This window comes from Betta splendens, chromosome 9, assembly GCF_900634795.4.
Source record: "Betta splendens chromosome 9, fBetSpl5.4, whole genome shotgun sequence".
NCBI classification, from domain to species: domain Eukaryota; kingdom Metazoa; phylum Chordata; class Actinopteri; order Anabantiformes; family Osphronemidae; genus Betta; species Betta splendens.
Window position 1 is genome coordinate 3,436,280 of NC_040889.2, and position 15,414 is coordinate 3,451,693.

Consider the following 15,414-nt stretch of genomic DNA (forward strand, 5'->3'; position numbering starts at 1 on the left):
TGCATTTTTTATATGTATTGTATCCTGTACTGACTTGGCCTGTCTGTCAAATTTTATAAGTCAATGTGGCCCCAAAGCCAAAAAGTTTGCCCACCCCTGATCTAGCGCTTGGTTGTGTGTTGCAGGATGGCTTAGTGATGATATGGGTTGCATCACATATTATCTAGTTAGTGGGAACAGTAATGAGTTTAATTGCCTAACTAAAATATTCTGGACAGGAAATAATAGTTACCTGCACATTGATACTGTGAAATGACTTCCTATTAACCAGCCTACCTCATTGACTGAAGGAGCTTTAATAGGAATGTGGGTGCCATTGATGCACCCAATCACGTTTAGAAACTCTGGAATGGAAAGTTATAAAGTAATACGGAAAGTTTGTGTGTGTGCAGTACGTCCGAGGTGTACATATTAAAATATGTGTCATAGATTATCATAGAAAGAACAAACCTGCCACTCTGTGGAATCTTCTTTAATGACACACAAAGGTTTGTGGCCAGGGAACTTTACAAAAGTGTGCAGAAACCTTTCCAGTGCCAGACAAACGGTAAGAAGGGCTCTACACACTGTTACCTTTCCCACATGCTCTGCATCATCTAAATTAAACAAAAAATGCTTTCTGTGGTTAGCACAGACCCGCGGTCTGTTGAGTTTGAAATAAAAGGTTTCAAAAGGTTTGTTAAACAAATCAACGCTCCTTCAAATAATCATCAGGATATAAAAAAACATATCAGGATATGAATCATCAGCATATAAAAAACATAAAGAGGAGGTTCTGTTAAACCTCCTTCTTGAAACGGGCCCAGCCATATAGGAACAGAAGGAAATAAACTAGTGGACAAACAGGCAAACAAAGCAGCGGGGAAAGAAAATGTGGATATTGAAATAAAGTATAGTAAAGAAGAAATAAAGAGTATATTTAAAGAAAAGCAAAAATGAATTGACAGGAAGAATGGGACAGAGTAAAGAAAGAACATACTACAACATACAAAGTGGGTGTTTTATGGGTGAAATAAAGATACAGTACAGTCAGTGGCGGTAATGCGCTGTAGGACGCAAGCTGCCATAAAAAACGAAGAAGAAGAAGAATAAGCGGAAGAAGAAGAAGAAGAAGAACAACAACCTAAAAGACGCAAGATGGCGACTTCAGGCGAAAGCTTAAACAATGGGGAAATAAAAGAAGAAATACAAGATTCGGTTTTAATTGACCCGGGTCAGTTAAACGTGAGAATGAAAGAGGACCAGGACCGCGAGTTTACCGACCAGGATCAGTACAGGAACGAGGTAATGGAGGAGAAGTTGGACCTGTACTTTGTAGACCAGCAGCACTGCAGTATTGGTGTGAAACAGGAGAGTCAGGAATCGGATGTTATGAATTATGACCAGAACGTTGTAAAGCAGGCAAAGCACAGCAAGAGCGACATTAAAGAAGAAACCCAAGATCCGGATATCAGCGACCAGAACCACCGCAGCAGTGAAATAAATGAGCGGAATCGGAACCAGGACAATCGGAGCTACGACCCCACTGGACCCACAGATAAACAGGTCAGTGCTGACGCTAACCGGTAAAAACCTATCACAAAGAGCCAAACGACGAGGACGGGTTTCTAGGTTCTGCGTCACCGGTTTAATCTGTTTCTAGATAAAACCTGCTCGAACGTGAAAACCTATATTTAGAAATTTAATTTTATTTAAATGTAAGGTGAGCAAGAAACTCATAACATCTTGTTTATATATTAAGTATTTGTGGTTTTGTTTACATAGTACATGCAGTAGTATTTCTAGTACTACAAGTAGTATTTCCAGTAATACAAGGAAATGCTTCATTGCCTTGTTCCTTTTCACACAAGAGACCGTTCCAAATTCCTTGTTTCTTCTGTCCTTCTTTTTGAAGCGGTGCATTCTTCATACTCAGACACTAGGCATGAAACCATCTTTTACACTTATCACACCTTGTGACAATGAATCTTGAGTCTTGTAAATGTAACAAACTTGCGTAGTTTTATAAGAACCCTGAATTTTTTAAAAAAGGGCTTTTTGCTCTGGATCTTTCAATTTCACAATAAACTACGGATGTAGTGCGCTTGTAAGTCAATTATAATGAACTAGTTTATGTAACACACTGAAAATGTTATAGTAAACCTGAGGCCTCCAGGGCTTCAAGAACCAGGACTCCAGGTTAGATTTCTGCAACCCACTCATCATTGGGACCACTCAAAACAGTGCTGGTAGGACCCAGACGAGGGGGCGACCATATTATGCTCATTCTTAAATCTCCTAAAGGGCTGCCTGTTTTGTTCGGAATTGATAACTCTTCATACCCACCAGTGCTTTTCTACTCTACGTCAAAGAACCTATTACTCCATAAACATGCGTCAAGATCGGACCACAACAAAAACGTTCCACAGCTGCACCTAGGCTGTGGAACATTCTCCCAGAGCACTCAGGAATGCCACAACCTGTGGACGCTTTGAAATCTGGTCTTAAAACCTATTATTTATTCGAGCTTTCTGGTCTAATTAAATTGTAGCCCTTTGAGATTTGGATTTAAAAGAATACTTAATTTATTTTTGTTTTATTTATTTTGTTAGTCTGAATAGTGTCTTATTTTTAAAAATTACCAGAATCTCTCAGCAAAATCCGTCTACAACTCATTTTTGACGCACTCTTGACATGTAATACGTTCCTACTGAATTAAAACCTTCTTTTGGAAAGTGTGTAAGAGCCAGTGATGAGATTTATTATTATTATTATTATTATTATTATTATTATAAAATACTTTTTATGCCTGATAATTTTATTTTATCATTTTATTTTGTTGTATATTTACACTGCCCATGAGGACCGGTTCGTGAAGATACTGTGTAACATTAAACCAGTCTGTTGCGCAAAAAAGGTTGGGGACCACTGATTTAAATGGAAGCTCTGATCAAATGGCAGGTGTACACAGTGTGAAGAGTGTATGTAAGGGGTGTGTGCCGTCATCACAGGAAAAGCTGTAGTCTTAGATAGAGCTAGGTCTTTATGAGGTGTTGTTTTTAATTTTTTTTTCTCACCACATCACCTTTTAAACACTGTATCAATCGCACAATTAAGGAAAAACCTCACCAGCGGTCAAGCTGAGAGGGGGCAGAGCCAGCATGCTGGAGCAAAACTGCTCATTCCGCCATTGTTTTCCTCGCATACGCTTACAGCACTAATATTTAATGGCTGGAGGTCCCGCTGTAGAATATGTAGAAGACAGCCAGTACTCAGCACGCACAGTCTGATATTCGGGGTTAGTTGTATGGGCCAGAGTACAGTGCTGACGGGTTACACTGTTTGGAGGAGGACTAGACTGCCCCTAAGAAACCAGCACCCACAGCAGAGAGCTGAGAGCTGGCGGCAGAGCCAAACACCGGCATCCTGCAACGGACAGCCAAGTGCTAGATTGGGGTGGGCAAACTTTTTGGCTTTGGGGCCACATTGACTTATAAAATTTGACAGACAGGCCAGGTCAGTACAAGATACAATACATATTAAAAACCTGCATTTGTTAACAGTACATATCCAACATAAACAGAAAAAAGTATGGAAGTATTAACATACCTTTTAATGAGAACAGTGTTGTTGATCACCCATTTTAGCCAGTGCATCGAAGTCTGGCGGTAACAGATCTGAGATGTTCATCACTCATCTGGGATCTGTGGGGTGCTTTGTTGGTATCATCACACTAAAGGTCTGTTCACACACATATTCAGAGCCAAACAATACCAGCATCCTCTGTGCCATCTTCTGGATGTTTGGAAATTTGGCTGCACTTAATGAAGCATAAAACTCATCCAGTTTCAGGGAATTTAACTTGTCCTTCAACACTATGTCACAGTTGCAACTGCAACTCCTGTGGCACCGTTCCCGGGTCGTGTGAGAAGGGACATGACACCAGCTGAAGCGCCCTGTCAATTTTTCCAAAATCATAAAACCGATGGCAGAATTTCTCATGCAGGTCATCCAGTGATTTCCCATATTTTTTTCAAATATCGCGGGGCCTCTTAATGTAGCCAGTGTGGGGAAATGAGCAAATGACTTTTCTGACATTTGCTGCGGAAATAAAACCAGCTTGGTTTTGAAGGCTCTGACGTTTGCTTGCATTTCATGAACAAACGTTTTTTTCCCTTGTAGCTGTGTCAGTATGTCCACAGTAAAAGCTAAATCACAAAGCCAATCTGTGGCATTGAGCTCAGGAAAATTGTCAGTATTCTCAAGTAGCTCCAAAAATGAAATAATCTCCTGTTTGAGCTCCCACACACGTTGGCATACTTTTCCCAAACTTAACCAGCGGACATTAGAATGGTAAAGTACGTCCGTGTGATCAGCATCAGTTTCTTCAAGAAAATGAATAAACTGACCATGGTGAAGTCCCCTTGCTCGAATAAAGTTAGCAAAATTTCATTAATCCCTCTGATAAAAATTGAAAGCTGAGTGGTGTCCTTTTATATAATTGCCTTCGTCCAGTGCCAAAGAATATAATGTAAATGACTCCGCTATTTTGTTTAGCTTGCTAGTTAAGTGTTCGTCAATTACTTCAGTATGAGTCACTGTCCTGTGTGAAGGATCTTGAAATCAACAGATCCTGTGTGGTAAAAGTCTACTTACTCCTGAAATAATTCTAGCAGCAACCTTTACAGTTTAGAATGAATATAGCTCATGTGATTTCTTAGTATCTGTAATCTTCTTGTCTGTGTGGGTGCTAATTGAGTGTAAAGCAGGGTGAACATGGGGGTTTAAAGCAATGAATAGCTGGGTGAGTGAAGTAAGCCTAAAGTAAACCTGAAATGTCTGACTTACGTTTAGCCATGTTTTCAATTTTAATTTTAAAATTTCAATTTTAAAACTTACTGCAATTCTTCAGCAATATATTCAGGATTACAGCATTCACTGCATTTTTCTATGCTTTACTAGTCACAGTGAATGCATTCAGTGTATTGTTTTTTTTAATGCCATTTTCCATTTACTATTGGAGCTGGCAACAGCTCTCACACTATTGATATCTTTGCTCTTTTTCGGTCACCATCTACTTCTCAACACTTTATCCTAGAAATGTTGTTTAATTTTCTGTTCTTGTGGTTTTTCTCGAATAAACCTGTTTATCAGGGGTGCAAATCTGCTATTACAAAGTTAGTTTAGGGTGGCATTGATGTCACAAGTGACCCAAGGTTTGTTGTTAGGAAGGCATAGTAAAGTTTTATAAGGTATGTGGGTGTCCACTCAGAAATTAATGTAATTTGTGATGCAGTCTGTCAGTCCATCAATGTCCTCCCCATGAGGTTCACACAGAGCCTCCCAGTCAGTGTCTTCAAAGCAGCTCTGCAGAGCAACATGGTCCTCATCTGTCCACCTTTTAACAGTTTTAATGGTGGCAGGCAGCCTTTAAACCTGAGGTGTGTTTTGTGGCAGCAGATAAATAAAATTTTGATCTGACTTTCCTAGAGGGGAGGGCAGTGGAAGAGTAGGCATCTTCAACATTAACATACATCAGATCCAAAGTCTTCTCACCTCTGGTGGGACAGCTCACAAACTGTCTGAATGTACTGTAGGAAGTGACTTGTCAAGGCTGATGTGAGTAAAGTAACCGGAGATCATAAAGAAAGCGTCAGGATGTCTGCGCAGCTGCAGTAGATAAGTGACTGAGCTCAGACACCGTTTAATTGACAGGTCAACCTCCTCATGCTCAGTGACCATATACAGCATTACTATATTACTGATTAGCTCATTACACTGTCTCTTCCTCTAAATCCTTTCAAAACAAAAGCACAAATCACAATTATTTGTTTTAATAGCAATATTTTTGCTTTAGACTGACTAATTAAGACTACTTAACGAGACTGTTTTAAAGTTTATTAATTAGCCACGTGCACTTCCTCCAAATCCTTTCAAAGTAAAAGCACCAATGCAATTTATTAGCTTTCATAGGAAATAGGTAATGAGACTATTTTACAGTTTAATAAACAAACACACATACTTCCTCCACATCCTTTTAAAAACAAAAGCAATTTTTTAGCTCTATTAGCAAAATGTCTGGTTCATACTGGTTAATTATGACTAATTATTAAGACTATTTTACAGTTTATCAATTTACCACACATACCTATTGCATGTTTCCTTCAAAATATAAGCTTAGTCATCTTTTTGTGATTGTCAACGCTGGCTCTTTTTTGTTTTAATCTTTTTAAACATTGTCATTATTTTAATTTTTGGCAACATTTGTTTATCATTCAACATTCATTGTTTTGTCGCAATCGTAATTTGACGTCAGCAGCTTTTCAGTGTTTGGCATCTTTTCGGCAGCAGATCTGTTATCTATTTAGTTTATTATGACAGTGCTTTCACTGTATACTTTTTCTATTTGTCTATTTTTGTTCTTCTGTATGCTTTCAGCTTCAGAAACCATTCAATTAAACCATTCAATCAATTTATATAGTGCCAAATCACAACAATGTTATCTCAAGGCACTTTACAACTAAACCAAACAGATCTCACATACAGCAAGCCTTTACAATTTGACAGCAACAGTGGAGAGGAAAAACTCCCTCTCTAATGAGAAAGAAGGGGCTCCCAGTCACAGCCCTGTGGCTATTTTCCACAGCAGCAGTTAAACATAGAAAACAGATCATACTCAGACTCGCGAGACACTTGCTGGGCTGTGCAACAATGAGATGACAGAATAAAAGCTATAAAAGCTATAGAATAAAAAATAAAAGGTTAATAATAACTTCTGGATACTGAGCTTGTCTCTGCTGCCACCTGCTGGTTTAAGCTTTATACAAATGGTCACACAAATGTAAATGTATTTTACAATATATATCAGTTTTCATTGCTCCTTTGTTTCGTGCTTGTTAAGTCAACTAGACTCAGTGAAACAGTCTGGATCAGACGTTCCCTCTGCTTAAACTGCATCAATGTGAAGCCAACTCTGATGATTGTGATCAACAGATCAAAAGAACAATAAAAAACATGTAACAAATTTTAATCTGTTTAATAATAAAATATGAATTTAGGTTTGGCATCATTGCTTTTGTGTTCTAATGATGAAGTTATGATGTTGTTTTTCTGCAGTTTACTGATTGATTGAATGATTGGTTTATGTTCAATAAAAAAGAAAAAAAAAGAAGAACACCCGGTTATCGTGAGATTCTGGGCAACATGGCAGCTTCAGGCAAAGACACGAACAAGAAGGAATAAAAAGAAGAAAAACAGGATTCGGTTTTGATGGACTCGGGTCAATTAAACATCAGAATTTAAGAGGACCAGGGCCACGAGTTTATCGACCAGGATCAGTACAGGCATAAGGTAAAGGAGGAGAAGTCCCGGACCTGGACTTTATAGATCAGCAGCACTGTAGCAGTGGTGTGAAGCATGAGAACCTGTACTTAAATGTTATAAACTATGAACAGTACTTTGTAAACCAGGACCACCTCAAGAGTGACATTAAAGAAACCCAAGATCTAGATATCAGCGACCAGAACCACATCAAGAGCGAAGTTAAAGAGCAGAACTGGAATCAGAGCTACGATGCCACTAGACCCGAAGATAAACAGGTCAATGCTGATATGTTACCTAGTAAAAGGGATCCTAACGAGCCCAAAGAGACGAGGACGGGTATTAACATATATTTGACAGCTAACCATAAGTACAGCAGCTATTTAGTTATGAATGTCTCTGCCTAAGGTATATTCTTATTCATTTATTTATTTTGCACCTATTGTTTGCTTCATTGACTTGTTTGGTTTCAGCAGCTGGTTGCACTCTCTACCCACCTTCTAGTCTAGGATTACTAAAATGGACTAATGAAAACAAAACATAAACAGTTAATGAAGTTAATAATGTATATATATATTTCTGATATACTCCTTGAAAAAGCAAAACTGTCTATCACAATACAAAGAATCTCATAAAATGAGATGGAATAGGACTATTCACTGTGGTGACCCCTGATGCGAAAAGAAGAGAACTTGATTGAAACTTGATTGAAAAATCCAAAATGCTCAATGTATCAGATTAACAACTCAAACCCTCTCTATGTGTTACAGCCCTTCTTTGACTTGTAAGGTCCATTGTTTGTTCTTCTGCTCTCTGAAATTACCTTGTCCTTTCTTACCCTCATTCTTTTTTGTGTTAGTGTTAGCTAGATTGTCATAGCCCAACACAGATAATGTCCCAGTGACAATGGGTTGCACAACATACTTAACCTATAACGATAGAATCATTTGATTTTGGGATACCTTGCTGTTTTTTGGTATTATAGCTATTTGTGCCATGATATATGTAATGTTCTCCTTTTCCATATCTGTCACCACAGAAACCAAGAAGAACACAAGCTTCAAGACTGTATCAGGAATGTGATCAAACCTTCATCAGACCATCAGGGCTAAAGAATCATCAGAAGATACGCTCTGGAGAGAAAATATACTGCTGTGACCATTGCGAAAAAGCATTCTCTCAACACAGTCGTTTACTGGCACACCAACATGTCCACACTGGAGAGAAACCTTACTCATGTGAACAGTGTGTTAAATCTTTCTCTCACCTCAGTAATTTAGTAACACATTATCGTGTTCACACTAGAGAGAAGCCTTACTCATGTGGAAAGTGTGGAAAAGTGTTTTCCAACAACAGTAATTTAATTACACACCAGCGTGTTCACACTGGAGAGAAACCTTACTGGTGTGAACAGTGTGGTAAATCTTTCTCTCAACGCATTCACTTACAGGCACACAAACGTGTCCACACTGGAGAGAAACTTCACTCATGTGAACAGTGTGGTAAAGCATTTTCCAACAGTGTTGGTTTACTGAGACACCAACGTATTCACACTGGAGAGAAACCTTACTCATGTCAAGAGTGTGGTAAATCATTTTCTGCCAGTGGTAGTTTACTGATACACCACCGTATTCACACTGGAGAGAAACCTTACTCATGTGGACAGTGTGGAAAAGTGTTTTCTGACAACAGTAATTTAGTGACACACCAGCGTGTTCACACTGGAGAGAAACCTTACTGGTGTGAACAGTGTGGTAAATCGTTCTCTCAACACATTCACTTACAGACACACCAACGGGTCCACACTGGAGAGAAACCTCATTTATGTGAACAGTGTGGTAAAGCATTTTCCAACAGTGTTGGTTTACTGAGACACCAACGTATTCACACTGGAGAGAAACCTTACACCTGTGAAGAGTGTGGTAAATCATTTTCTGCCAGTGGTAGTTTACTGATACACCATCGTATTCACACTGGAGAGAAACCTTACTCATGTGAACAGTGTGGAAAAGTGTTTTCTAACAACAGTAGTTTAATGGCACACAAACATGTTCACACTGGTGAGAAACCATACTCATGTGAGCAGTGTGGAAAAGTGTTTTCTAACAACAGTAATTTAATGGTACACAAACATGTTCACACTGGTGAGAAACCTTATTGGTGTGAACAGTGTGGTAAATCATTCTCTCAGCATAGTAGTTTACTGGCCCATCACCGTATTCACACTAGACATTACTTTACATTCTCTCATCATAGTAGTTTAGTGTGTTCACATTGGAGAAAAACCTTACCCATGTAAACAGTGTTAAAAAGGTCAGGGACTTGCTAACACACCAACCACTGGAGAGAAACCTTTCTCGTGTGGACAGTGTGGAAAAGTGTTTTCCACAAGCAGTAATTTACTGAGACACCAACATGTTCACACTACAGAAAACCCTTACTAGTGTGAACAGTGTGGTAAATCATTCTATTGTTTTAGTAGTTTAGTTCCACATTACCATGTTCAGACTAGAGAGAAGCCTTACTCATGTGAACAGTGTGGAAAAGTGCATTTATGCTGGAAAGAAACCTTTATGTGAACTGTGGAGAAGCATTCTCCAGTAAGTTTATATGCCTTGTGGTTCAACAGAAGTATAGTAATATTCTGCTATATCACATGTCAAAGGATCAAAGGGAACAAACATTAATGATGATGTCAGCACCAAACCAGAACAGTAGAAAAGGAAAACAATCCTTGAGAAGAGAGTTCAGAGTGAGTGGAAGTTTTAAAATAAGCAGAAAGGAAGAGGAGGAAATTAGAGAGAAACTTACTTGGACATGACACTGAACCTCAAGTTGTCCAAGAGGCTTCGGACGTTATAACACCATTCAATGGTTCATTATCAGTGGATATCAGCCTATACGTATAAGCCGGTAGGTACCTACCTACGTACTGGCAGGGGTAAGTGGGTGCAGTAGGTCGCCGTCATCAATTCGTAAGGTTGGTTAAACTGGTGTATAAATGTGTGCGAATGCAGTATCAAAACACTTTGAGTACCTCTAAATAGAAAACTGCTATACAAGTGCAGGACCGTTGAACATATACACATATGATTTCCTAACAATGGATACGATTATACCTTTTATAGTATAATGTTTATTTTTATTTTGTTTGTATTAGGCTGAATGTCACATTGTGGTGAACAGTTTTGCATTTTGAAGATAGTAGTGTTTTCATATTTTACTAATTGACTTATTTTGACTTTATGTTCTTACTCAATTAGCATAGTGTTTTTATTGATGATTTAGATAACATTTAGTAATTATGTGACATTGTGCTATTAAGTGCCAGTAATTATGTTCTAGTACATTTTCTAGCTTGTAAACTAAAGTTGGATGCTACAGGGCAAGAGTTAAGTCAAGTTCAGAATCAGAATCGTTTTTATTCGCCAGGTTTGCACAAGACAAACAAGGAATTGCATCCGGTCTGACTCGTACCCTCATACCAAATAGTAATTATTTACATATCAATTACAGTTATGTACATTATTTGCATGAAGGAAATAAAGAATAGAATAAAATAAATTTAAATTGCACCACATGTTTTGACTGAGTCCTTTCTCTATGTGATAAAGTTCAGCTCGGACACAGCCTGGGGAAAGAAGCTGACTCTGTGTCTGCTGGTTCTGGTGGCTATAGCTCTGTGACGCCTGCCAGAGGGAAGGAGTTTAAACAGTTTGTGTGTGGGGTCAGCAGTGATGCTTGCTGTCTGTCTTTTGAGTCTGGCCTGACACAGATGCTCAATGGATGGAAGTTCAGTCCCAAGGATTTTCTCTGCTGACCGGACCACCCGCTGCAGTCTGTCCTGTTTGGTAGCTGAAACAAACCACACAGTGATGGAGGTGCACAAACAAGTCTCACCTGCTGCCTCCTGTCGGTCAGAAAGCTCCTGATCCAATGGCAAGTGGGATTGGGGACGGCGAGCTGGGTCAGTTTGTGGTGGAGTATTCCAGGTGTTATGGTATTGAAGGCAGAGCTGAAGTCCACAAACAGAATCCTGGCATATGTGCCAGGGCGATCCAGGTGCTGCAGGATGTAGTGGAGTCCCAGGTTTACTGCATCATCAGCCGACCTGCTTTTCCTGTAGGCGAAGGGGCTCCAGCAGGGTGTTTGTGATGTCCTTCAGATGCCTCTGCACCAGCCTTTCAAAGGTCTTCATGACCACGGATGTCAGGGCGACAGGCCTGTAGTCATTCAGGACGGTGATGGTGGACTTCTTAGGGAGGGGCACGTTGGTGGACTGTCTGAACCAGATGGGCCACCAACTATATACTATATACAGCCACCAAGATGGGTCCGCAGGCTCGGGTCTCCACACATCACAGCGGCTCTCGCGCACACTGCTCCCGTCAATACACCTGGCTAACGTGCGCTCCCTAGTAAATAAGATAGACGAGCTTCTTCAGACCGCATCAAAGAGCTTTCCAGGAAAACAAGGGGAGGCAGAACCTGTTTTAATATTAACGATGATTGGTGTACAGAAGTCACAGTGTTGAACAAGTTCTACTGGAGAACACAAGTAAAATTGTTTGATATACCTGGGAAGATTCAAACAGTCCTGTTTCAACATTTAACATTTAGATTTAACATTTTAACATTTAGATTTAACATTTAACATTTAGATTTAACATTTAACATTTACATTTATATTTAACATTTACATTTATATTTAACATTTACATTTAGACTTTTGCACATTTAACTAAATGTGAGAAAACATGTGTCATTTAGTTAAATGTGAGAAAACTAGTTATAGGTGCTACTTTTACATTTGGCACCCCATATGCTGCACCCTTACTTTTTTCACATGTCCAGTACGCCACATTGTACTACCTCCACATTTACAACATGCTCCCCTTTACACCTGTTCATACACGCCATAGCAACATGGCTTTATATCAAATTCTCCTACTGGGTATTTAATAGGTTTTTTACCCTGCAATCTCCAGTACAAGAAACCAAGGGCCCGTTTCAAGAAAGAGGTTTTGTGGAAACTCTGAGTTTGTTAACCCCGAAATAAGGAAAACTCGGAGTTTTCGGTTTCAGAAAGCGAGGTTACTTTAACCCGTAAAGCGGGGTAAGTTTAAGCCCGTTTCAAGAAGCGAGGTAATCGAAACTCAGAGTCAGTTACTATGGCAACTTACCTTGTGAACCTAACCTGGTCGCGAGCAGGTTTTATTCGGGAAACCCAGAGTTTCCTTCGGTCCCCGCCCCCTTTTTAAAGTGAACAGTGTTTAAATACCTCGTTTAATCTGTCAGTACATTCATAGATTTCACTTGTTTCCTTCGCGCAGAGACCAAAATGTCCGTTTCTAGAGGACCCTGTAGATGAAGACGCTGTATTAATTCACACGGCATTGAATTTACGCCGCGAGAGGACGAGTTAATTTTCTGTCATATCGCCGTGCATATTTATTTTAGCGGTACCGTTTTTCTCGAGACTCCATACATATATCAATAATCTTATTCACCCATACGTCAAACACATCACCCATCGTGGCCGCGCTTTTACGTCAGATTACATCAGATTCTTTGTGGTGCGTTACGTTTTTGTTTTGCAAACGGTAGTTTTCTTTATCACATTGGAGATGCTGAGCACGTTAGTGAAGCCACTGTGTTAGAATAGTTCGACCTCAAGCGCTTTCCTTGCCACAAACTCCTTAAAGCCATTAAAGAGGAGTTTCACAGGATTGCAGGAATGTGGTATTTAATGCGTTTCAGTGAGGCTAATCTGAAAAATGACGATAAGGTAATAATATCTTGCTGTGACCTGAAAATAAACTAATGAATGTGCAAGTACACTGACTCTTTCTAATGGTCACTGTAACTGACGTATCATTGTTTACACCACCAAGATCATATGTGATGCTGCACATATTGTCACAAACGTGGAGGCCAAGTCTGACTCTGGTCATGACTCATGAATATATCGTGAGTCAACCCTAAGTAACAGGCTGCACTGTGGTAAGTACATGTATGTCCTATAGACTTATTTCAATGCATGCACTACACACTCACAGGAGCACTTCTATGCAGCACTAAAGTAATGTGAACTTTCTTCTAGGAGAGATTGACGGCTTTCTGCTGGAGATAGGGGTCACCCAAGCCAGCCCACACTACTGACCCCTCACGCAGAACCTGAAGCATGCCCCCAGCAGCGCTTTAACATGTCACTGCAGAACAAGAACCCGGGTGGAAATGACCATAGGCCTGTTGAAAGCACGTCTTCAGTGCCTACGTCACCTCAGGGTAACATCTGAGAGGCCTGTGACATTAATGTAACATGTGTTGTTCTCCACAATATTTCTATTATTAGAGGGAAGCAACACCCTCCCCTACAAATACAAGACCCTGAGGAGACTCCTTCCATCACGGTAATCTGCAGGGTGGATGGACAGCCAGATGTTATTTGCCATAATATCTTAAACAGCCATCACCACCACCAATAAAAGAAACTGAATAAATGCAAATCATAATTTATTTGGTTTTCTTCATTTCCTACAAATACAAAGGCAATTGTTAGATTTTATGATTCTTCCAATAATTCATACCATTCACATTTAACTATACACTCACCTCCAGCTTGTATAATATTTCCTTGAGATTTAGTTTATACAACTCTGTAACCGGTAACCTAAAATACAGAAGATTTATAGTTACAAGACATAGTTCCTCATTACTCTTACAGAATTGAACTCTGGCATTTACTGAACATCACTGAACTGTGTGCATCTGTGCAGCAGAATGTGACGGACCCTCCTCCTGCTGTTCTTCCACACTCTGAGGCAGAGGGGAGATAATAATGTCAGTATACTTGGAGATCAAGTTACATCCTTTAGGCTATGCAACACAAACATCAGAAATCATGTGCTGTGTAAAAACTGTATTAATATTACACTTTATAATACTGCTTATCATAATTTAAGCTTTATTTACTATGATACTCACAACATCCTGGGTTTCTGGAGGATTCATATATTACCATCAGAATCTGTTAAGACCAAAAAAACCCAACCCAGAGTCTAAGAAATGAATATATCAAAAGTAGCCTATGTAAAAAATCAAATATAGGTAGACCTCTTACATTTTACACATGCACTTGTATCCTGGGGAGTGACTGGTTTTGATAAACTCCCTCCTGGAATTCCTTCAGCCTCTGCTTTCCAGTGTTCATGCCGAGGGCCATCTCCTCTGCATGCATCAGTTGTGGAGGTGCAGGTCCTCCACCAGTTGTTCTAGTCTCTGCGTTCTTTCTATTGGCTGAGTAGAAGTCAAATGATTTAACTGCGAAAACATTACAGCCATGTTGAAAATGCTGCTGCACTGCTATACTCTGCATGCTATTTAGTTATTTAATATGTCAAATATTGTAAAGTCAGGTAGTCTACACCCATGACATGATGGTGCCTTAGCTGTTTAAATTATGTTTTTATATTTCATTTTTAGCCACGTTCCTTTATGCCTGCAGGATTGTGCCTACATAAAAACTGAAATTAAATTCTTATATTATTACGTTACGTTACGTATTATTAATGTAATAATTGCTCTCCATAAAACGTATTGGATTATTGAATTATCATTACTTTACAAATCCCACATCAACCACAACAGGAATTTTAAAAATGCATAGACATAACACTGCACTTTTAATTCATACAAACATCGGTATTTTATGCAATTACTGAAGTAACTCCTTAGATGAGTGAAAAATTACTCTATAAGTCCTTACTTTACGAGTGAAATATAATCGAACCCAGAACCTTCTTGCTGTGAGGCGACAGTGCTACCCACCGCACCACCGTGCCGCCCTTGAAATATAACAACAATACTAAAATTATTTAGTATTTAGTTACGCTGAACACTGTATGATTAAAAAGTAAACTTACGCATTGACTCGGGCAACTATTTTCTTCCAAGCTAATTATTTCTCTTTCGCCGCTGCAGCCGTGTTGCTTTTTCTACGGAATATAGGCTCGTAGTCGCTATATGCTTGACGTATCATATCCATTTCCTTCTTTTGTCTTTTGTTGTCCTGTTGCCATGGTGACTCGTAATATCTTCACTCCATTGATCAGG

General features: G+C 39.3%; 1 protein-coding gene across 1 annotated transcript; it reads left to right on the plus strand.

The window, feature by feature from the left end:
* The first annotated feature begins 1,090 nt into the window (after window positions 1-1,090).
* On the plus strand, window positions 1,091-10,874 carry LOC114861333 (zinc finger protein OZF-like). The gene is made up of 2 exons (XM_029160427.3): window positions 1,091-1,545; window positions 8,339-10,874. Exons 1-2 carry the CDS (start codon window positions 1,138-1,140, stop codon window positions 9,596-9,598), a joined length of 1,668 nt encoding a protein of 555 aa, XP_029016260.1. The 5' UTR covers window positions 1,091-1,137; the 3' UTR covers window positions 9,599-10,874.
* Window positions 10,875-15,414: the final 4,540 nt, after the last annotated feature.